The sequence below is a fragment of the Hemitrygon akajei genome, chromosome 8 (assembly GCF_048418815.1).
Source record: "Hemitrygon akajei chromosome 8, sHemAka1.3, whole genome shotgun sequence".
Classification (NCBI taxonomy): Eukaryota; Metazoa; Chordata; class Chondrichthyes; order Myliobatiformes; family Dasyatidae; genus Hemitrygon; species Hemitrygon akajei.
The window spans coordinates 7891664-7914583 of record NC_133131.1 but is presented as its reverse complement, the minus strand read 5'-3'; the positions used below and the strand labels follow the sequence as shown (position 1 = coordinate 7914583).

At 43.2% G+C, this 22920-nt stretch overlaps 1 protein-coding gene across 2 annotated transcripts in view; it reads left to right on the top strand.

The window, feature by feature from the left end:
- Positions 1-7778: 7778 nt before the first annotated feature.
- LOC140731599 (clathrin heavy chain 1) overlaps positions 7779-22920 on the top strand; it is an 89066-nt gene continuing 73924 nt past the window's right edge. For both annotated transcript variants that reach the window (XM_073053148.1, XM_073053146.1), the window contains exons 1-2: positions 7779-7935; positions 8026-8166. In XM_073053148.1, the coding sequence (XP_072909249.1) occupies positions 8125-8166 (42 nt within the window). In that variant the 5' untranslated portion in view covers positions 7779-7935; positions 8026-8124. The remainder of the gene's footprint in view (positions 7936-8025; positions 8167-22920) is intronic.

Genomic DNA, 22920 nt, shown 5'->3' with positions numbered 1-22920 from the left:
CACCATCAAGAATGCATACTGTGCTACCCTTCGCCCATGGTTCAGGAAGTCTGATCACCTGGCTGTACTTCTACTCCCTGAGTACAGGCAGAGACTGAAGACTGCAGCACCAGTAGTGAGGACCAGGAAGGTATGGACAAGGGAAATACAGTACAGGGGCGTTTACAGGACTGCTTTGAATTGGTGGACTGGATTCATCTTCAAGTCTGGATGAGCATGCCACAGTTATTAGCGACTTCATTAAAACCTGCGTGGATGAGTGTGTGCCTACGAAAACTTGCTGTACATTCCCAAACCAAAAGCCCTGGATGAACCAGAATGTTCATAGCCTGCTGAGGGCTAGATCTAAGTCTTGTATAAGAAAACCAGCTATGACTGGTAGGTCTGTGTAAGAAAATGAGCTATGACTTGCGGAGGGCTGTTTCAAGAGCCAAGAAACAATTCCAGGAGAGGTCGGAGGCAACATTGGATGCACATCAACTCTGGCAGGGTTTGCAGGCCATTACTCCCTACAAAGTAAAACCCAACATCATGAATAGCAGCGATGCTTCACTACCAGACAAACTCAACTCCCTTTATGCCCGCTTTGAAAGGGAGAATAAAAATACAGCTGTGAGGACCCTCTGGTCCAGTGATCTCTGTCTCCGAGCCGACATCAGGCTGTCTTTCATGAGGGTGAACCCTCACAAGGCAGCAGTACCCAATGGAGTACCCTGAAAGGCTCTGAAAAATTGTGCCAACCAGCTGGCAGAGGTACTTGTTATGATCCCAGCCTCCTCCTTCCTGAGAATCGCAAGATCGCTATTAATTCAGGTCTTGGACCCAGTAAATGAGAGAGAATCCTCAGAGAGACAATGCAACGGATTTTGACCATTCTTTCTTGGAGACACCTTTGTGGATTACTCTATACTACGTGCCAGCTATCAGGGCTACATGGACACCCTCGGGCAATGTGGGGTGGGGATTGTATCACCCTACCTTGATTGACATCTACAACTCTGCAAGTCAAGATAAAAAGGAGACTGCAGGGGGCAGTTCCCTAGCGACGCACCAGAAGGAAACACCATCGCTCATCGCTCCCGTGATAACGGGAAGCTATTCGGAAGCCACGTGTGGTTCGTTTCCCCTAGCCTGGGGAACGAGTGGCTGATAACACCGAAAAGGACTTCGAACTGACAACGGGGAACCCACGTTCCCGATTCAACGATTTGAGTCCAAAAGGCTGGCAAGTTTATTTTCTCACCAAAAAATCTCTCTCTCTCCAACACGTGAAACTCAGCGGTCCCCAAAAGGCAAAAAGCCTGCATGAACTCGAGAGACTTTGATATTTCCATCGGACGATATTTTTACCCCTAGACAAACGATAGAGCTACTTCTTATTGTTGATTATTACTATACCCGCGCTTTAGATTGAGTATTGACGACGTATATTATCTGAATGTTTGTATTAACCTTACTTTTGTGCCCCTTTATAAATAAAAACGTTTAAAAATAGTACCATCAGACTTCAACGGACCTCTCTATCTTTGCTGGTAAGTGACCCAGTTATGGGGTTCATAACATACTTAACTCACATCCACAGCGATTAAATGCTTTGAAAGGTTGGTCATGGCGAGAATCAACTCCTGCCTTAGCAAGGACTTGGACCCACTGCAACTTGCCTATCACCACAATAGGTCTACAGTGGATCTGATCTCAATGGCTCTCCACACGCCTTGGATCACCTGGACAATACAAATACAAATGTCAGGGTGCTGTTCATTGACTGTAGCTCAGTGTTTAACACCATCTTCCCTACAGTCCTGATCGAAAAGCTACAGAACCTGGGCCTCTATACCTCCCTCTGCAACGGGGTCCTCAGCTTCCTAACCAGAAGACCACTGTCTGTGCAGATTGGTAAGAACATCTCCACCTTGTTGATAGTCAGCACTGGTGCAGCTCAGGGGTGTGTGCTTAGCCCACTGCTCTACTCTCTCTACGCCCATGACTGTGTGGCAAGGCACAGCTCAAATGCCATCTATACATTTGCCGATGATGCAGCCATTGTTGGCAGAATCTCAACTGGTGATGAGAGGGCGTACAGGGGCGAGATATACTCCCAACAATTTCCAACGAAGATGAAACAGCCTACAGAGGAGATTGTCAGTGGTACCTGGAAAACAACCTCTCCCTCAATGTCGAAAAAAACAGGAGGAATGGAGAAAGGCTAGCCCGTTTTGATGTCGATAGGACTGTAGTTGAGAGGGTGATTCGTTTCAAGTTCCTCGGTATACACATCACCAAGAATCTCACCTGGATTGTACGCTGTGTGGTGAAAGAAGTACAGACGGCTGAAGAAGTTCAGCATGTGTCCCCAGTTTCTCAGGACTTTCTACGGGAGCACCATTGAGAGCATCCTGACTGGCTGTGACACCACCAGGTACGGGAAGTGTAATTCCCCGAATCGCAGAGAGTGGTGCGGACAGCCCAGCGAGTCTGTGGACGTGAACTTCCCTCCATTTGGGACTTGTACAGCAGCGGGTGCATAAAAAGGGCCTGGAGAGTCATCAGGGACTCCAGCCACCCCAACCACAAACTGTTTCAGCTGCAGCGCAGCATGGAGGCCAGGACCAACAGGCTCTGGGACAGCTTCTTCCAGATTTATCAACACACATTGATCTGACTGCACATATGTGTATACAAAACAATGACGTATACAATAAATTCTAAATACTAAATTCTGAATTCTATATCAGCAAACTGAATGGTGTCACAGCAACATCAGTAAGACCGAACAGCTGATTGTGGACATCAGAAAGAGTAGGAGGAGGGAACACCAACTTATCCTCAGAGGGATCAGAAGTGGAGAGAGTGAGCAATTTCAAGTTCCTGGGTGTCAATACCTCTGAGGACCTAACCTGGTCCCAACATATCGATGCATCTATAAAGAAGGCAAGACAGCAGCTATATTTATTTCATTAGGAGTTTGAGGAGATTTGGTTTGTCACCTATAACACTCATTCACTGTACTGTGGAGAGCATTCTGACTGGTTCCGTCACCATCTGGTATGGGGGAGGCACTGCACAGGGTCGAAAGAAGCTACATTAAGTTGTAAACTTAGTCAGCTCCATCTTGGGCACTCGCCTCCATAGTATCCAAGACATCTTCAAGGAGCAGTGCCTCAAAAAGGTGGGTCCAACATTAGGGACCCACATGACCCAGGTCATGCCTTGTTCTCATTGCTACCATCAGGAAGGAGGTACAAAAGTGTGAAGGCAGACACTCAACGATTTGGGACCAGCTTCTTTCCCTCTGCCATCTGATTTCTAAATCGACGCTGAACTCATGAACTCCACCTCACCACTTTTTTTAAAAAAAATCTGTTTTTGCACTACTTAACTATTTAATATATTCTTAATGTCATTCAGTTTATTCTTTTCAATATCATCATGTGCTCACTGCTGCGGCAAAGTTAACAAGTTTCACGACGTACACCAGTGATACTCAATCTGATTCTGTTCACAATGAAACCAGTGGATTGAAATTTACAAAAATAAATCTGCTTTGATAAATGCTTCACAGAAGGTAGTTGGCTATCCCTTCGTGGTGTGACGTCTTCTGATCTACCAGTATAGCTGACTTTTCTGTGCTCTAGCAGACTATTAAGTTTGGGGCAATCAGTGGCACAATGTCTGAACTATGTGCAGAAGTAAGTGTACACCTCACCATACACTACCCTGAGATTTACTTTCCTGCAGGCATTCACAGTAGAACAAGGAAGTTTATTTATTTTTATTTGGAACAAGCCCTTCCGGCCCAAAGAGCTGCATTGCTCTTTAACCCACCTACTTAACCCAAGCCTAATCACAGGACAATTTACAATGACCAGTGAAACTTACTAACCCGTACGTCTTTGGACTGTGGGAAACCCACGTGCTCATGGGAAGAATGTACAAACTCATAACAGATGGCACCAGAGTTGAACTCTGTACTCCAGAAGGTCCCAAACTGTAATAGCGTCATGCCGTAGAATCAATAGAAAATACAAGAAAAACAGACTGACAAACGATCAATGTGTAAAAGGCAAACAGTGCAAATGCAATAATAATACAAAATAAGTAAATAATACTGAGAAAATGATTTGTTGAGTCCTTGAAAGTGAGTCCATGGGTTGTGGAATCAGTTCAGAATTGAGGTGAATGAAGTTGTGTCCAGACTGGTTCAGGATCCTGATGGCTGAAGGATAATAATGGTTCTTGAACTGGTGGAGTGGGTCCCAAGGCTCCTGTACCTCCTTCCTGAAGGCAGCAGCAAGAAGAGAAATGAATAGCTCTCCTTTCATAGAATCCTATTTCTGAGGACATCTGTATAAATATTGGTACTTCCAGAGTGTAAGTCACAAACACACCTGTTTTCTAGCAAAGGTGAGTTCAATGTACACCAGCGGGAATGGTAGCCGAAACTGAACTGCCCCCATTCTTGCCCTGCATCGAGAATCCGATGGTTAGCTCTTAGGTGAGGTTAGTTACCTCAGGACTTCCCCTGTGTGTCACAGAAGCAGGTGGAACATGGTATTAACACACTCAGCTGGGACCCCAGACCAGTGTCTGTGGAGGCATTGACTGCTGGAATGTGTTACTGATTTTCTTGGGCCATCCAATGGAGAAAGAACAATAATCTGGGAGGGGTGGGGTGGGAGGAATGAGTGGATTGTGTTTGTAAATGACCGTGCTCCTTCTCTGGGAATGTCACAGTGGTTACTGCCGAATGGCTTGCAGATTCAGGTGGACTGGGGGGGGGGGGGGATTAAGACAGTAATTTCTAACTGCATCTGTAAAATGTATCGATCCACCCCTTTCTCTTCCTGATGGCACTTCCTCAGCCCGAAATGTACTCTGTTTATTCCCCTTCCATTCAGGCTGCCTGACCTGCTGAGTTCCTCCAGCATTTTGCGCGTGTTGCTCTTGATTTCCCTAAGAAAAGTATTGTGCAGCATGTAAGTTCAGGGCAAATCTCCATAGTTTGAAAAATCTTAGATGATAGGGCATATACAAATAGCTGGGGGAATCTCCCTCCCTTCACATGCATACTTCTGCTCTGGTCTAATGCTGCCCTACAATTCACTGAGAGTCCTGTCCCAGTTCAACCCTGCTGTCTCATCCATCTTCCACTCCCTTCACTCCACCCATTACCGCTCGTGCTTTTCTCTCTGCAGTTGTTGAGCTCAGGGATTCATCATCTAAACCTCTCCATGTCTGATTGGTTGGGTACTGCGTGAGAATTGAACCTGCACACAGCGATAATGGGAATATTGAAGGGTAACACCTGTCAGAATAAAGTTTATTATCACTGAAATTTGTTCTCTTGCTGCTGCAGGACAACACAAAGACATGCTTAGTATTAATACACAGTGCATAAAGAACGAATTGTGAAGTACTGATCATGGACCGTTCAGAAATCAGATGGCAGAGGGAAAAGCCATTTCTGAATCATTGAGGGTGGGTCTTCAGGCTAGTAACAAGGAGAGTGCATGCCCTAGATCGCGAGGGACCTCAATGATGGATGGCACTTTCTTGAGGCACCATTGCTTGAAGATGCCCTCGATGGTGGGGAGGGTTCAGCCATGATGAAATGGTGGAGCACACTCAATGGACCCAGTGGCCCAGTTCTGCTCCTATCTCTTATAGTCACATGGCTGTTGGTTTCTGCTTTGAATGAAGCGTCTGAGAAACTATGGGTACGAGTTGGAGTAATACGGGTTAAAGTGTGATAGAACCATAGAACACTACGGCACAGTACAGGCCCTTCAGCCCTCCATGTTGTGCCGACCCATATAATCCTTTAAAAAAAGTACTAAACCCACACTAGAGGAAATAAAATTAATATTTCCTGCACCACAAATCCAGGAAATTTTAGAAGCAAGTTGGCAAACAGGATCAAATGTCCAAAAACAAAAATCTGCAAATTTTACGTATTCCAAATCTGTACACATATTAGCAGGTCATTTTATCTTCCTTCAGTAACGAGTAAGGAAAAGCATCAGGAAGTATAAACTGAGCAAACTATCTCACCACAAGTTCATCCTCGTCATCAAACAGATTGTCAAGGTCTTTGTATGAAACAACTAAATCAACCTCATTCATGAGACTGGTGGATGCAGTCCGATTGTGCGAGGGTGACTTTTGTCCATCTACAACAATTAGAGAAAACCTATTAAAATTCTACAAGTTAGAGGATTTTAAAAATATGACATATGACTACTGCTAGCAATGCCGTACCTAATCCCCAAATGACATGCTGCACTCTTGACCTGCTTTGGTCAGTATAATAAAATTTACTGTTAGATAGGATGTTATGGCACAGAGGAATGGCCATAATACTCCAACCATAAAGGATTGGATTAAGTTTTGGTTTAACACAAATTATAAAGATAAACTTGTAAATTTAAGATCTTTCTTATACAACAGTTGGGAAGGGTGGAATTGAGACACAGAAGCCAGTGATGATGGATGGAACCAGACAAAAATAGAAACAGACAGAGCAAGTAACACACACAAATTGCTGGAGGAACTCAGCAGGGTTCAAAGGGTTTTGGCCCGAAACATCCAATTGTACTCTTTTCCTAGATGCTGCCCGGCTTGCTGAGTTCCTCCAGCATTTTGTGCGTGTTACTCAGATTTCCAGCATTTGTAGAGTTTCTTGTTTGTGAATAGATGGAGTGAGATGTTTTCCCCTGTCTGCCAACAAATTCCACCCCTTCTCTCCCCACCCTAACCTAGCTCGACCTGCTCGTCATCCTTCAATTGTCCTCAGTCGACCCATCACTCAATCCTGTATCATCATTCCCCCGTCCTCTTAATACTAACTCCTCTGTCAGTCCCGATGCAGGGTTTCAACCCGAAGTGTCTATGATTCCCCCCACCCCACCACCTGCAGATGCTGCTCCACATGCTGAATTCCCCCAGCAGATTATTTGTTGCTCCAGGTTCCAGTATCTGCAGTCTCGTGTCTCTTACTGTATCTATTATGTATTGTAGGACAGAGGTGTCATCTTTCAGGTGGATCTTAAAATAAGGCCTTGTGTTTCCTGTTGCGGTGCAACTGATCAAATAACCCTCTCCAAAGAGCAGGGGAGATATTCCAAGTGTCCTGATCTGGAACAGTATATCCTTCAAACAGTTACTAAATAAGTATTATTTGATCACTTCATTGTGAGATTATGTTTAAACTATTTGCAAAATTCTTACAACACAACTCAATTTTCTTTTTCTATTTTTAAGTTGAAAATATGTACAGGTTATAAAGTTGACCTGAAGGATTTGTCTTTCTACTGATGTTGTTTAACCTACTGAGTATTTCCCAGCTTCAAGATGAGCGGGAAAAGCGTATGCACAGGGAAAAAAATATGTTCATGCAACTTATTAATGTTTGGAATGAAAGTCCCCCAGGGGCAGCCGGGCGCCCAGCTGAGAAAGGACGGTGCAACCTTCCAACACTGCACCAGCATCAGCTTCCAAATGAATGAAACCAACCGCAGGGAAGGGGGCAAAAACCCGGAAGCTCCGTCGGAAGTGGCGTCAGTCACGTGCCAATGATGTGGCAAGAAATTTATATCGAAACCTCCGCAGAACAAAATAGTCCTCCCGGATCTCTCTATTCAGTGAGGGAAAAATAAAATGAAAAGCTCAAAACTGTTTTTTTAAAAGTTAGTTGTAGATGAGTACGGGTGATTTTGGTCCGGTGAAGGGGCGATGTTGAAGGGGAGAGATGGTACTCTCCCCTTCCCGGTCCTCGAGGCCAGGCTGGCGGCAGTTCACCTCCACGGCGGGGCGGGGCGGGTGTAGCACTCCGCCGCGCTGTTTCCGGTTGGCCGCCATTGCGGGTTGGTCGCTGCGCTGCGGCTTGTCGCCCCGGACGGTTCATAAGCAGACGGAGTGAGCGCCACTGACGGACAGGTGAGTCGCTGGCGGGCGGCGAGCCTCTTGGGGGGATTGGTACAGTTGTTCTGGCCGCGGTGTAACCGGCTGTCAAATTTCTCCCCTCAGGTTCCTCATACCCTCCCTCTCGCTCCGATCTCCCCTCACTCCGTGAGGCGCGACCCGAACGCCGACACCAGCCCCGGAGCCGGGAACTCGACCGCCGACATGGCGCAGATTCTGCCCATCCGCTTCCAGGAGCACCTGCAGGTGAGGTCAGGTCAGGCCGGGCTAGGCTAGGCCAGGCCGGGCCAGCTGCGCCCTCGGGCTCGCCGGGGCCCGCGTTCGGATCTCAGCCCAACCCCTCTGGGAGGGGAGGGTGGGGTAGTGGCGAGTGTCAAGCGGGAGCCACTATCCCCGGCACCCGCCTTCCTCTGTAGCTCGGGTCTTCAGTTTTAATCCAACTCCCCGGGGCCGGTTAAACCTTGAACTGCAGCTGGGGGCCCAATGTCAGCCGCTGGAGGAAATGTTTAACATTTCAGCCCCTGGGTTGTACTTCCTCCCCCTCCGGCTCTGTGCCGAGGAAGCAGAGGGTCTAGTGGTCGGAGAAGGGCTCTCGCCGGCAGGGCTCCACTATGCTGACTGCTGCTGCCTTTTTTAATATGAATTCTCGCCCACTTGAAACGTTTAACAGCTTGACACTTACGGGTGTTTCACACTGAAACCGAGAGATTTCTCAAACTTTAATTGTCTGCATCAGTTTGAAGTTAGGAGTCACTACAGATGAATTATAAACGGGCTGATCGCTGTATGTATTGAGCTGCTGACATCTCGTGTTAATTTGATGTCATGACTTTGGTGTTTTTTTTGGAGGGCTAAAAAAGATTGTAAAGTGTCGCTGTTTTCGTACTCCCTTTATCCACACGTTTTTAATTAAAGAGGAACAAGCTGAAGTGTGGGTGGACTGTGGTGTTTGAAGAATAAATACTTTGACTTGCTTGGCAAATCGGAATTGGAGGGAGGAATTAGTCATGTGACCTTTAGAACTCGTTCCGCCATTCATTCATCTTGTCTGACTGACCTTCTACCTCGGGTGGTTTCCTGCTCTCGTACACTAATATGCCGGGATCTATCGATTTAGTTTTCAGCTCTCACTAAGTAGGGGGACTAATTCTTAAACTTCCCATCTTCTAAAGTGAAGGAATTCCATCTGTTGTGCCTCCTCCTGGCGACACATTCAGCCAGGTGACACATCCTGCATCTGTGCCATTCAGCTGAGATTCAAATTTTAATGAGATCAAATTTCAATGAGATCACTTCCCCACTTTCAACCATGGGCCAGTTTCGTTTGCTTTCTCCTCATTGGCATACCTGCACATTCTTGAGCCAAACTTTTAGACTTAGTGCCAATTGTCTTTCAAGACCACAACTCTATACAGTACTCCAGTGTAGTCTTGTAAATGCAGCAAGATGTATTTAACAAACTCCTGTGTATTTAAGGTAAATGTGTAATTTTCTCTGTAGCTTCCCTGCATGTTAATTTTCAATGATTTGTGTACAAGTATATCTAGGTCCCTTTCAACACTATTCAAATCAGTTTGTCAAAACTTTTCAAGGCACCAACTTAATAGTAAGAAATACAGTATTCTGTTAGGGTAAACTAATTCTTAAACTGCTGATAGAATAATGGTCTTCCCTGCAGTATGGTTGTAAATGCTAGTTTCAACTTTTCAGCATGTAATGAAGGGATTGCTCATCTTTAATTGCCTGATAAACGTGCTATTTTTAGACTATAAGTGAAATTCAGGGCATTGTTTACTTTGTGGTAGTAGTTGAGTTGTGTTAGGGGTTGACATTGAATTTGTCTTGAAGTGAAGTTCAGTTGATTGCTGTTAAATAGGTGGTGGTGTGGTTTCTCATTTTGAGAACTGGGTAATGATCTGTTTGGGGGCTGCGGGGAGTTGTGTTGGGTGTTACAGCAAAACTCCAACCTAACACAAGTGCCAGCTTGTACACTGTCCAGATTATTACATGTTTGTTCACTTAATGTCCAAAACAAAGAGGTTCTGCAGATGCTGGAAACCCAGAGAAACAGACAAATTGCTGGAGAAGTAAGAAATATCCCTTTCCTGGTGAATAGTCTTGGCCTGAAACGTCAACTATTTATTGCTCTTCAAAGATGCTACTTGAACCACTGAATTCCCCTGGCATTTTGTATGTTAACATCCAAACAGCTTTAATTTACTTGATAGATGTTAAGCTGTGTTCCCAGTGAGCAGGTTAAAATTAAAGTGAACGTGGCCTTGGTGAGTGTAAAGGGTGGGGGAAAAAATTGCTGCTGAGCCAGATGTCATAGATAATGGATTATCAGAGTTCTGCTATCCCATGGAACAGAAATACTGCACTGAAGTGTGGTGGCCTTCCCCCAAAAATCCTGATGTCAGGTGTATATTTCCAATACTTAAATTGCAAGCATTCTTTGAAAATGACTAGTCAGATTTCAATTCCCTGTCAGACTTCACAAATGAACCTGACTTCCTGTCTATGCTACAATGTTTTATGTCATGTTAATTAGAGGCATAAGCAACCCTAAGCTCACCTCATTGATTCCACTGTTTGGAAGGAACCCTTTAACAAACCCAGTTTACCATTGGACCTTCCCTACCCACATGGGTGGAAGGAGGGCTGTGTGAGAGAGAAGGGTTAGATTGATCTTGGACAAGCGAGATTTTGTAGATGTCGGAAAGTCAGAGTAACGTAGACATGCACGTATGCTGGAGGAACTCAGCAGGTCGGGCAGTATCTATGGAGAGAAATAAAGAGCTGACTTCATCAGGACTCACCATGTCCAAAATGTCAGCTCTTTATTCATCTCCATAGATACTGCCTGACCTGTTTCTCCTGCATTTTGTGTGCTCTTGATTGACCTTGGCACGCCATAATGGGCCAAAGAGCTGTTACTGTGTTCTGTGTACCCCAGGTGGGTGATCATGTCCTGTGTTCCCACTTATTTGTGTTGTTTCTTTATAATGGTCTCCAATTTTAAAATTAGTAAAGGTCTTCCAATTGAATCAAGGCTTGACCTGGTGAGTTCTTAGGGCAGATGGCAACATCAGTCATGGTTGGCAGCTGAATGAAAACTGATCTCAAACTTCCGCTGCCTTGTGGCTGTACCCATTCATGGGCATGTCAGGGGTAAACCCTGAGGAGCTGCAGTTCCTGAGGCAGTCCAATGTTAAGTTTAATGCTGATGCGCAACTCCTGCGACACAGCTGGTGCCAAACTGTGTTGGTCTCTGCCCTTCATTTGGATTCATCAGCTGTGTGGAGATGGAGGCTGGGGCACAGGCAGTAGTGTGTTCTTCATATCATACTAGGTTTTTTTGATGTATGTTCATTCTGGATTGAAATCACAATAAACCTATTCATCTGGCCTGCTGGGATGTACAATCTCCTCACTGGCATCTTGTAGGATGGTAGCTGTGCAGTATTGATTGATCATTACTGCATGCAGTAAATTGATATCTTTTGGTATTAATATAGCTCCAAGGCAGTTATGCACATCACCTTTCTGTTAAATAATAAAAGCCAAGCTTCCAGATTCCTGACCTGGCTATCAAAGTTTGGGATGTTTAAAAACTGTCTTGTATTATCTTCTGCTTCTCTCCCATCCTTGTGGTTATTGCCTGTTTTTGTCTAGCTGAAATGGAAAGGGTCTTTAAAGAGACTTCTGGACAGGTATTTGGAGCTCAGAAAAATAAGAGGGCTATGGGTAACCCTAGATAATTTCTAAGGTAAGGACATGTTTGGCACAGCTTTGTGCGCTGAAAGGCCTGTATTGTGCTGTAGGTTTTCTATGTTTTTGTTATTACACCTACCAGTTTGTAGACCCTTTTCCTGTGTCATTTGTATTTGTACACCAACTTTTCACTCACAAAAGATGGACAAGCATATTACCACAATTTGGAGTTTTTGTGTGTACTTTAATCATCAGATCCTAATTCTGTGGTTATGAAACTTTTAAGTTTGAACTTTTTCACTATAAGGAATGGTATTACTGGGACTTTCTGTGTTTGCCTTCAAGAAGTTTATCTATTTGTGGCTGTAACAGACTTAAAATTTGCAAATTTGAATTGTGACCAAACTGCTGTTTTGAGTAATCTTTAGATTTATTTAATATTGTATTGATCCCAAGATTTTTAATGTAAGCTTCACTAAATTTCTTAAAACCAAGACTTAACAAGGCCTGACTGTTTTGCCAACATGTTTGTCTAGCAGGTGCCATCAACCGAACAGGATACTATTCATAAGATTAACATTATCAAAATGTAACTGCATTTTCCCCAGCTCCGTGGATTTGGTTTACTACCCTATAACAAAGTTGTGTGGTTGGTAGGTTAATTGGCTACTGTTGGTTATTGGTTGGTGGGGTGCAGATGTGTCTCTATCAAAGGAGGTGTAAGGTGCTCCTTCCCTCTATTAGCCCGCAGGTCACTCTTGGGAAAAGTGTGGCACCTGCTAACTCCCCCCCCCCCCCCCCCCCCTCTCCCCCCCCGGGGGGGGATCAGGGTCACGTGAAGTCATGGGAGCAGGTGGTGAATGGTGGTATGAGCAGTTGATGCAAATCACAAGCCCAGGTTATGTGACCACTGATCCTAGGCAGACAGACAATCTCTGAAGAATATTGATAATGGCTGGGGTCACCTGTCGTGTAAAGACACTGCCCAGAAATGTCAAAACCACTTCTGCAGATAAATTTTGCCACGAGCAATCATGGTCATGGAAAGCCCATGTCAACAACATGGCACATAATGAATGAACAAAGTACTTACAGCTGGGTAATTGAGTTGAACTTGTAGATGTTAATAGGGAAATAGCTAGGGGAATAGACTGCTTAAGAGCCATGATAAACTTAATGGACTGAATGTCAAATGAAATCTAATGCCAGATCACAGCCATAGACTGGTGTTGGCTCTAACTGTTCAAATTTGACTAAAATAACTTGCTCGCTTTTTCAGCCCACAAAATGCTGGAGGAATTCAGCAGGTCAGGCAGAGCAATTGACATTCAAAGTTTTGGTCTGAGACCATTCATCAGGACCTCTACATAGATGCTGCCTGACCAGCTGAGTTCCTCTGGCATTTTGTGTGTCTGGCTTACTATTTAATAGTTTTTGTGTAATTGTAAGACATTATTCAAATCTGTTTAAATTGATAACTAATGAAGTGTGTGCTTAATTTGTACCTTCAGATATTCTTTAACTGGCTTTCTGAATGCTCATGTTAGTCTAATGCAGGGGTTCCCAACCTGGGTCCACGGACCCCTCAGTTAATGGTAGGGGTCTGTGGCATTAAAAAGGTTGGAAGCCTCTGTTCTAATCTATTAAATGACTCACCGTCCTGTCATTGAACATGCTCAGTTGTATTGAATCATCATGTTGTATTTACTTTCACGATTGCATGTGAATGTAATATTCCTGCAGCAAATTGTTAGAACAGAATTAAATTGTAACAACTTCATGTATGTGGGTGGCGTAAGAACATTTGCAAGGAGTAGCAATTGTTGCCTTTGGTTGACAGCTACATATTGGTTGCTGTTCCTTCAGAGCCAAATATTGAAAAAAGCCAGCTTTTGGGTCAAAAGAATTATCTACCCTTAGCTACTGGTTTCATAACTTCAATTTGCTGATACTGCCAGAACTGAGATTGCCAGTAAACCTTGGGGTAGATACTCTTGCGATTGCTGTTTAAATTGGTCTGCCTGACTGACTAATTTTCTATCTTTTTAGGTTGACCCTCAGTACAATGAGGCAAATTCAGTCATTTTGCTTAGTCCCCACCCAAATTTCAGTATTTCTGGAACCTGTTGATGGTGGGTTGGGAAGGCACTGTCATGTGTGGGAGCAACAGTTCATAGTTATCTTGCAGGCCTTGTCACAGCCCACAAAAGGAAAACTGCCCAAAGACCTACTTTCCCTGAGTACCTACTTTCCCTGAGTCATCATGTGACCTCAAAAGCTGCTGGGATCTTTATGTAACCTTTCCAGTTTTGTTTTTACCACTTTCCTGCTGGTGCTTCCTGGCCCAGTTCATTGTTTCCTAGATGACAGGACATCATAATTGGATATTATGGGGAAATTGATATTTTTGGAAACGTTAGCCCTTAGTTGTTAAGGTCCCTCTAGGTTCAATTGCATCTTAGTGCAATTTAGAGCCAAAAATTCATTATCACTTTAAACTTCATGGAGGATTGTGGAGACTGATCTGTACAGCCCTCTAAATTATGGTTTTTTTCCTTTTGAATGCAGAGTCATTTGTAGTTGGACTGCTACTTGCTCTGGGTAGATAACTACCGTACTACTTGGCAGCCATACATCTGTGTGACTTGATTAAATGGATTCCCCTGTCTTGGTTTTTTTGGGAGTATTTTAGTAATATGTGCATGGAATTTGAGCTAATTAATTTTACTAACAGTCTGAGGGTGGAGGATCAAACTGCAGACTAATTAATCACCACTTATTATGCCTTGTTTTGAATTTTTAGTTGCCTCAAACACGCCATGCCTGATTACTACCTAAAACCTGGCCACTTTTCAAACCCGCCACTTTTCAAACCCACCACTTCCCACTTTCAGTTGAAAGTCCTCAATTTGACTTATTTTTAAGTTAAAAATGCAATATTAAAGTTTGCATCTGTAGCTTTAATTCATGAGCCATTGTTGTTTTTATGACTGGCTCTTTATATTGGTAGTGAACATTAGTATTTTAACTTAATGCCAGTTTCCTAGGCAGCTGGTAACTTGGAAATCAGACCATGGTGTTCACAGAATTGGAATAAACTAGTTTCTTCACCAACAAAAGACACATCTGCAGCGGCTTTATACTTGTGCAGGGTCTTCACTGAGTATCAGCTGCCTGCATGTAGATTATATTTTCAGATCCCCTTTGCAGCATTGCATGTGTTGGACTAACAGGACTTTTTTTTTTGCTTCTAGCTCTAAATTTCAAGGCTTGTTACATTTGACCACCATGGTATGCATTAATCATTAACAATATGGACAATATTAACAAATGCTGAAGAGTGAAACTAGCTAGTCCCTGCACATATTTGTAGGATCTATTGAGACCTGATGTACCAGCACACTTGCTATAGAATATTAGATGGGCTTTGTAACTTGTATACAAATCAGTGTTGTGAGCTTGCACCCTGGTACAATGGCTGAACTGTTGTATTTACTTTTTATGTAAAGAGATTGTTGTGCTAGGGCTACTGAAGACCCATTCCATTTCCGGGTATGCAAAATGAAATGGTCACCTCCATAATTCAATTTGAGTCACTTGAATTTTGGTAAAGACGTTTGAGGGAATCTGACACAGAGCATACAAGAGATTAAGGTCTGGCAATATTTTGTATCTTGGATTAATGACTTGTAGATTCTACATTTAAATAGTATTAAGGAGGTGAAATGATACCAGTTTTGGTCTCTGGGCTAACTTGGCCATAACTTGGACGCCCAAGTGCTTGAAGTAACTTGGCTAAATTAAAATTTCTGATGCTTGACAAGATGTGCCCTTTGGCAGGCTTGCTTGCTGGGTTGAGTAGAATCTAATTGTACTTGAGATGTTGCCCGCCAGGTGAGGGAAAGCAACGATAGTGATTGGAGTATCAAATGTTGGATTGTTCCACACCAGATTTGACGTGTCCTGTCTGAAGCAAGATGGAGCTCCAGCACCATCTCATGACTTGGTTTTCAGAATGACTGAAGCAGATTTCTTATCTCATCGAGATGTGGGGGAGGGGTGGAAGGGAAGACTCTTTGCAAAAGATCCTGGCTCATCTACATTCTACATTGGAGTAGCCATCTTTGGCTCCGAAAAGCTTTTGCTGCCACTCTCTGCATTCAGCTGCTCTTCCACAGGATGTAAATTATGTGGGTTGCTGTATTTCATGAAACATTTAAACAAGGCATGGCTGTGCAGAAGATGGGTGAGGTGGTATGTATTTAAACATAACTATTGTCGCAGACTGCTCAAGGGGCTAAGTAATTCACAAAATGCCACTACATTGGTCAGAGGGTAAAAAATGCCACTACATTGGACCGTTTAAAAGCAGAGGTTGATAGATTCTTGATTAGTAAGGACACTGAAGGTTATGGGGAGAAGGCAGGAGAATAGGGTTGAGAGGAAAGTAAATCAGCCATGAGTGAATGGTAGAGCCGACTTGATGGGCCAAATGGCCTAAATTTGCTTCTATGTCTTGAGGTCTAACACTGAACCTAATTTGTATCTGTAAGTCGCTTTTCAAACTGGGCATAATTGACAAAGTTGGTATTTTGTGAATGTTGCCCTCTGACCAATGTAGCACTTGTGATTTAAAACTGCATGACTTTCTGAATAACATGAAAAGGTTGTAACCCCTACAGTATTGCGAACCTAAGGTTGAGGAGACGAGAACAGCAGGTTACTTGGTGTGAAGACAAATAATTTGAATGGTTTAACATCAAATCTGTAGTTTTGTAGTTCCTGTTAGTCTAAATTGGAATTCCATGATATTTTGAACATTCTTCTGAAATAAGTGCAGACTTCTGTGTAATGTCGAGTGACTTAAATTCTATCACCAGCCAATTCCGCGTAATCCTCTTTCTGGATTTAGAAGCATCCAGTCATCAGCTTGTCAGTTACCACTGGATGGTATCCCAGATTATATTTTGCAGTTGGTCTGATAATTGGAAAGGAGGCCAAGAGCTGCATGTGCATTTGATTCTTTATTGTTATTGGATGATCTTTTGTCCATGTCTTAATATATACCGTAGAATGTCTACAGGAGCTAGATTACATCTGCAAGTTCACTGTACGGTAAATTGGCATGTGCTACCAGTGTGTAGTGTCATGGTTTTCTTGGTTTATCAGCCCATGCCTCCAGCTTTGGTTAGATTGCTGCAACTTATGCATTCCACTGGAAATCCTGATTATTTTTTTTTCTTCTTCTTGCCACTTTCAGTATGGGTGTTTTGCTATTGGCCGGATTGCTGTCGCCCTGACAAAACTAACAGAAATAATTTCAAAACAGTATTGTGCCTACTGTATTACTGGGAGTTATCCTACAGCAGGCTGGAGCCATTGTTTCTTATGTATAGTGATAGAGTTTTTGTCCATTTCCCATGGGACCAAGTTGGCAAATTGCTATATTATCAGTAATTGAAATGATGATGTTTTACAATAGAAATGTGAAACATTTTTGAAGTGCTACTTTTTAAATAGGGTTGTATAATAAAATTGAAATATGTATTTGAGTCTTTTGGACCAGTGTTTGATTCTAGTCATCTTTGGGTAAAGGATAGTGTTCACTTCAATAATATGGTTAATGTTTTAAATATATTTTGAGCATTCCCAGAACTACCTGCTTGTATTGAATTTCAGTTTTGTAAAATAGTATATTATTTGTTTGTGCTGTCCAGTGGGAATGACCTGTTAATCCATTGTTTCTAGTATGGGGCTATGATTTTGCAGAAACTCTGGGTTCTGAGATTTGAGAATGTGGAGCTGAACTGATGGTGCCTGTGGGTCTGCTGAATCTGGCTTCTTCAGTGAACTGGTGACAAGTTGGAGTCCCGACTTTTCTCCCCTCTGCCTAACAGAGGACTGACTGCATGTTAAACGTGTTTTTCGCTGGCGTTGAATTTGTGTACCTTGTTGAGCACAAGTTGTTCTTTCTTGCAAAAAAAAATGTCAGCTGTTACTCCTCTCCATAGATGCTGTCTGTCTTGCTGAATTACTCCAGCGCTTTGTTACTCATGAATGGATCTGCACCTTGTGGTATTAAAGGATTGGATCTATTGAATGCTAATGGCCCTGCTGGTATTTACTTGAATGTTGTAGTGCTGGGTGGAGGCTTGGCACTATGCTGACCAACTGTAGTCTGAAGCAGCACTATCTTGTACCAGTAACTTAAGCCTCTTCACAGTAAAGGTGGCATGTATTTGGAATGAGGTGCCAGAAATGGTGATTGAGATGGGCACATTGGCAATATTTAAAATCCATCTAGCTAAGTACTTGGATAGGAGAAATTCGGATAGCAATGGGTCAAATGTGGGCAGGTTGGAATAGCTTTGAGCCAGTTTTGGCATGTAAGGGCCTGTTTCCATGACATATGACTGACCCAAGATGCAGTGGTAGAGGCAGATTTATTAGGGACTTTTAAGAAACTCTTGGATAATCATAAGGCCGATTAGGAAGAAATGGAGGGCTATGAGGGAGGAAAAGGTTGGATTTGTATTAAGGTAGGTTAAAAGGTCAGCACAGCATGGGCTGAAGGGTCTGTACTGCTCTGTAATGTTCTCTCTTGTGTTCTATGTTGATGTTCTGTAGGATATACACTTGGTGACCACTTTATTGAGGACTCCTGATTGTTGATGCAAATATCTCATCAGCCAATTGGTGTGTAAAAGTGTGCAGCATGGTTAAGAGGTTCAGTTCAGACTGAACATCTGAACGGGGAAGAAATGTGATCTAAGTTACTTTGACCATGTTGGCGCCAGACTAGGTAGTTTGAGTATCTCAAACTACTGATCTCCTGTGATTTTTCTCTCACACCTGTTATATAGAGAATGATGCAACAAACAAACATCCATTGCATGACAGTTTGGGTGAAAAGCCTTTCGTGAGAGAGGTCGGAGGAGAATGTCCAGATTAGATCCAGCTGATGGGAAGGTGACAGTAACTCAGATAATGGTGCATTACAAGTGGTGCAGAAGAGCATCACTGAATGTACAACACGTTGAACCTTAATGGATGGACCACAGCAGCGGAAGACCACGAGCATACAGAAATGTACTTGGGCCAGTTTATTAGGTACCGCTTGGTGAGATACTTTGGCCTGAAATTTAGAAATTAATTTTAATAAATTAGTAACAAATAGTAGAGAAAAGATATGTTGCTGAACTAGCAGGGTCAGTTTGTAACATTAAACTCCATATGGTCATAGTAATATTTGTTTTAAAATGTGATTTTTTTTCCCAGCATAGTAGTTTTCCTCATTGATCTGCCAATTGAGGTTCATGTTGCCTTGCAGTGGCTGGCTTTGTTTCATCTGTTCTGTAGGGAACATGTTTAAGGTAACTGTTGTTGATCAACCATTTCGAATTGTTACAAGTGCACAAATAGTAATTTAGCTGAACAGTTTCCCTATTGTCCTTCCTGATTAAATATTGTGGCATTATGACTTGAGTGTGGGTTTAGTTTGTACTTAGTTAGCTGGATCAGCACTTGGAAAATTAAGTTGCCATTGATATTAATGACCTACCTGGCTCAATGCTGCAGTTATTTTCAGCAATAATTGTGGGGGGGAGGAGGAGATTTAGACAACGGCCTTTGAGTCAGCTTCTATTGAGGTGCATCTGTGCCGAGATCTCAGCTTGTACAATGTTAGAACTTCTGGGGGGTGGGGGTGGAATATGAGGTTATTTACCCATGAGCCATACCTTTTGGCTTTTGAGATGCTAATATTTGGGGTGCAAAATCATTGATTTGGGAGGGGAGCCATTTAAAATTTAAGTCTTTTTAAAGTGCAGTCAAACTATATTGACACTAGACTCTATTGTTGTAACAAAGTGCAGCAAAAGGTAGTGATGTCTTGGGCCTTGACCTGCCTTGTCAATAGCATATATAACTTTACGACAGGAGTTGCAGCATTGAAGTGGGCCCCTTCAGTTCAGTTTGTGTTGATCATAAACCATCCACTTGTTCTACGCATAATCCTCTGTAACTTCCGCCACCTCGTACGTGATCCCACCACCAACCACATCTTCCCTCCCCCCCCCCCCCCACTCTGCTTTCCGCAGGGTTCGCTCCCTACGTGACTCCCTTGTCCATTCATCCCGCCCATCCCTCCCCACGGACCTCCCTCCGGGCACTCATCCCTGCAAACGGAAGAAGCGCTACACCTGCCCCCACACTTCTTCCCTCACCACCATCCCAGGCCCCAGACAATCCTTTCAGGTGAGGCACCACTTCACCTGCGAGTCAACTGGGGTGATATACTGTATCCGGTGCTCCCAATGTAGCCATTTATACATTGGGGAGACCCGCCGCAGACTGGGAGACCGTTTCGCCGAACACCGGCGCTCGGTCCTCCAGCAGTGGTGGGATCTCCCTGTGGCCACACACTTCAATTCCACAGACCACTCCCACTCCGACATGTCTGTCCATGGCCTCCTCTACCGTCAAGATGAGGCCACACGCAGGTCAATGGAGCAATACCTTATCTCCCGCCTAGGTAGCCTCCTTCTTGTCAGCATGAACATCCAACTCACTGATCTCCATTGATACCCCTGCCCCCCCATCCCTATCTATTATTTTAGTCTGGTTCTCTTTCTCTCTCTTCCCCCCATCACTATAATCTCTCCCCCCAGCCCTACCTTTCTTTCTCTTTTATTTCCCATAATTCTCCACCTTCCCCTAGCCCATTTCCCTTCAGCCTATCACTTCCCAGCTCTCTACTTTATCCCTCCCCCCACTTCTTATCCCCCCTCGACCATCCCATGTTACTTCACTCCTGATGAAGGGTTTCGGCCCGAAACTTCGTTATTACCTCCTCCCATAGATGCTGTTTGGCCTGCTGAGTTCTGCCAGCATTTTGTGTTTTTTATTTATTTCCAGCATCTGCAGATTCACTCGTGTTCTACTCCTGTTTCTGCAAGACATTACATAAATATTCAAGCCCCAGCTGTAACTGGTACAATTGCTTTGTCTATAGATTTCAAATGCACAATCTGCATGGACAATGAGGAGATATCGGAGCTACTTCCTTTACTGAACCTTGAGTCAGTAGTTCCTGTCCTGTAGATACAAACTCTGATCATGAGATTTTGCTGTTTTAATGTACGTGTTCAAACCTAAATCTTGCTAGGTTGTAAGAACTAAAATTGAGAAAGCAGTTACACTTGGATCTTAGTTCCTGTTATGAATACTGGATGCAGCAGTTTTACATCCTGGAATTTAGTATGCATTCTTTCCACTGGAATAGGTTCCAGGAAAATAGAAAAATATTTTTCTAGAACTTTGTGCTTTCAGTAAATTTATTTCTTTAAAATCTTTCAAATCCTCCTTCAGTTTCATTTACTTTTACTTCATTTCATGTACTTGACAGCTTCATTTTTGTCGAGCTTTCCAAATCATTGAAAATGGCAAGACATTTGCTTAAGTGCAGTGTCCTATCTTGCCAAATTGTAGGAGACGGGAACCAATGGGAAATCAACTTGAAGCAACTGCCACCTGAGCCTCTGTAGTTGACTTGCCGTATGGAGACAGGACTTGTTTGCCCAGTTCCAAGGTGTCAACTCTATGGTGATGGGACTTATGCCACCATCAGATCAAATTCTCCTCCGACCTATCATACTGCACCTTATTAGCACCTGTCACAATAATACTGAAATACACTGTCTAGCCATATCCTGGAGTTCCTTATTATAGACTAACTTTGATTTCATGTGTCAAAATAGCTATTGGTTGAACTTGAGGAAAAGTGTGTTCTTAAGGTTAAGTACTTTGGTCCTGGCTTTTAAAAAAAAAAAAACCCCAAGTTGAACAAATTTTCCTCTGTGCTTAGACCTCAGCTTTAGAACAGTCATCTTAATGCACAGGAAAAGATGCACCCAGTGTTCCCTACAGTTCTCCTTTCATTGGAAGGATTAACAAAACGGATGTCAAACCTCTCCTGGACAAATACCCCTAACATTTGGGTTCTAGTTGCTGTACCAGTTACACTGGGTGGGTTACATTGCTTGTGTGTGGATTAGGGTGTACAATTGTTATTTTTATACTAGTTAATTTTCCTGTTTATAATTTTTATATAATCACTTGTATACATGTAATTCAGTCATTTTTTTCCTAGTAATTGTATTGTGTTTTCTAGAAGTTCCTCAGTTTTTCTGTAGCAGGTGTTGCACTTGAAGCTGGCTATTTTGTAGATTAATTGTTATCACTGGAATGTTATCCTAAGCCTGAACATGCGATGGTCACAACTTTCTTTTTCTAGTTTGTTCTTGTAGCACTTAATTAAATAGCCTTATCCACCAAGCTTGTTGCTTCATTCTTCTGAACCTCTGGATTGCAAAATCATGAGATATGACACATGCTTGATATTGAACTCCTGAAGTGGTGATTCTTCTACAACTGTTATGTGCAGTGATTTTTTTTTCATCAGCTAGATAGTAAGACTTGAGCATATGCTGGAAGCTTCCTTGAAATATAACATCTGACTCCGAACAATCCCTTGCCCATGACTAAGTCATTAATTAGAATTTTGTGTCCATGCATTTGATGTTGTGTGGACATGGACTGACCTGACCATTGCACATTTAATGCACACATAGTAATTCAAGATCCTGCACTTAAACAAATAAGATGGGAGTGTATATCCAAGTTGTTTATCTCTTGCTGAGAGAACAAAAATAAGGGATGTAAACTTGATCTCTGAGCATATTCTATAACTTCCTTTGGCTCAATCATGATAATAAACCTGCCAGTTGCTTTGCCTGTGTCAGGACACTCAAGGCTGCTGCGCATGTTGACTCTGGTTAAGAAAGGATACTGTGCATTGGCCTTCATTATAGAAAGGGTGCAGAGGAGATTTACAAGGATGTTGCCTGGATTAGGGAGCATGCCTTGAGAATAGGTTGAGTGAACGCGTCCTTTCCTCCTTGGAGTAACAGAGGATGAGAGGTGACCTGATAAGAGGTGTATAAGATGATGAGAGGCATTGATCGTGTGGATAGTCAGAGGCTTTTTCCCCCAGGGCTGAAAAGGCTAGCATGAGAGGGCACAGTTTTAAGGTGCTTGGAAGTAGGTATAGAGGAGATATCGGGGTAAGTTTTTTTTACGCAGAGAGTGGTGAGAGTGTGGAATGGGCTGCCAGTGACGGTGGTGGAGGCGGATATGATGATCTCTTTTAAGAGACTCCTGGACAGGTATATGGAGCTCAGAAAAAGAGGGCTATGGGTAACCCTAGGTAATTTCTAAGATAAGGAC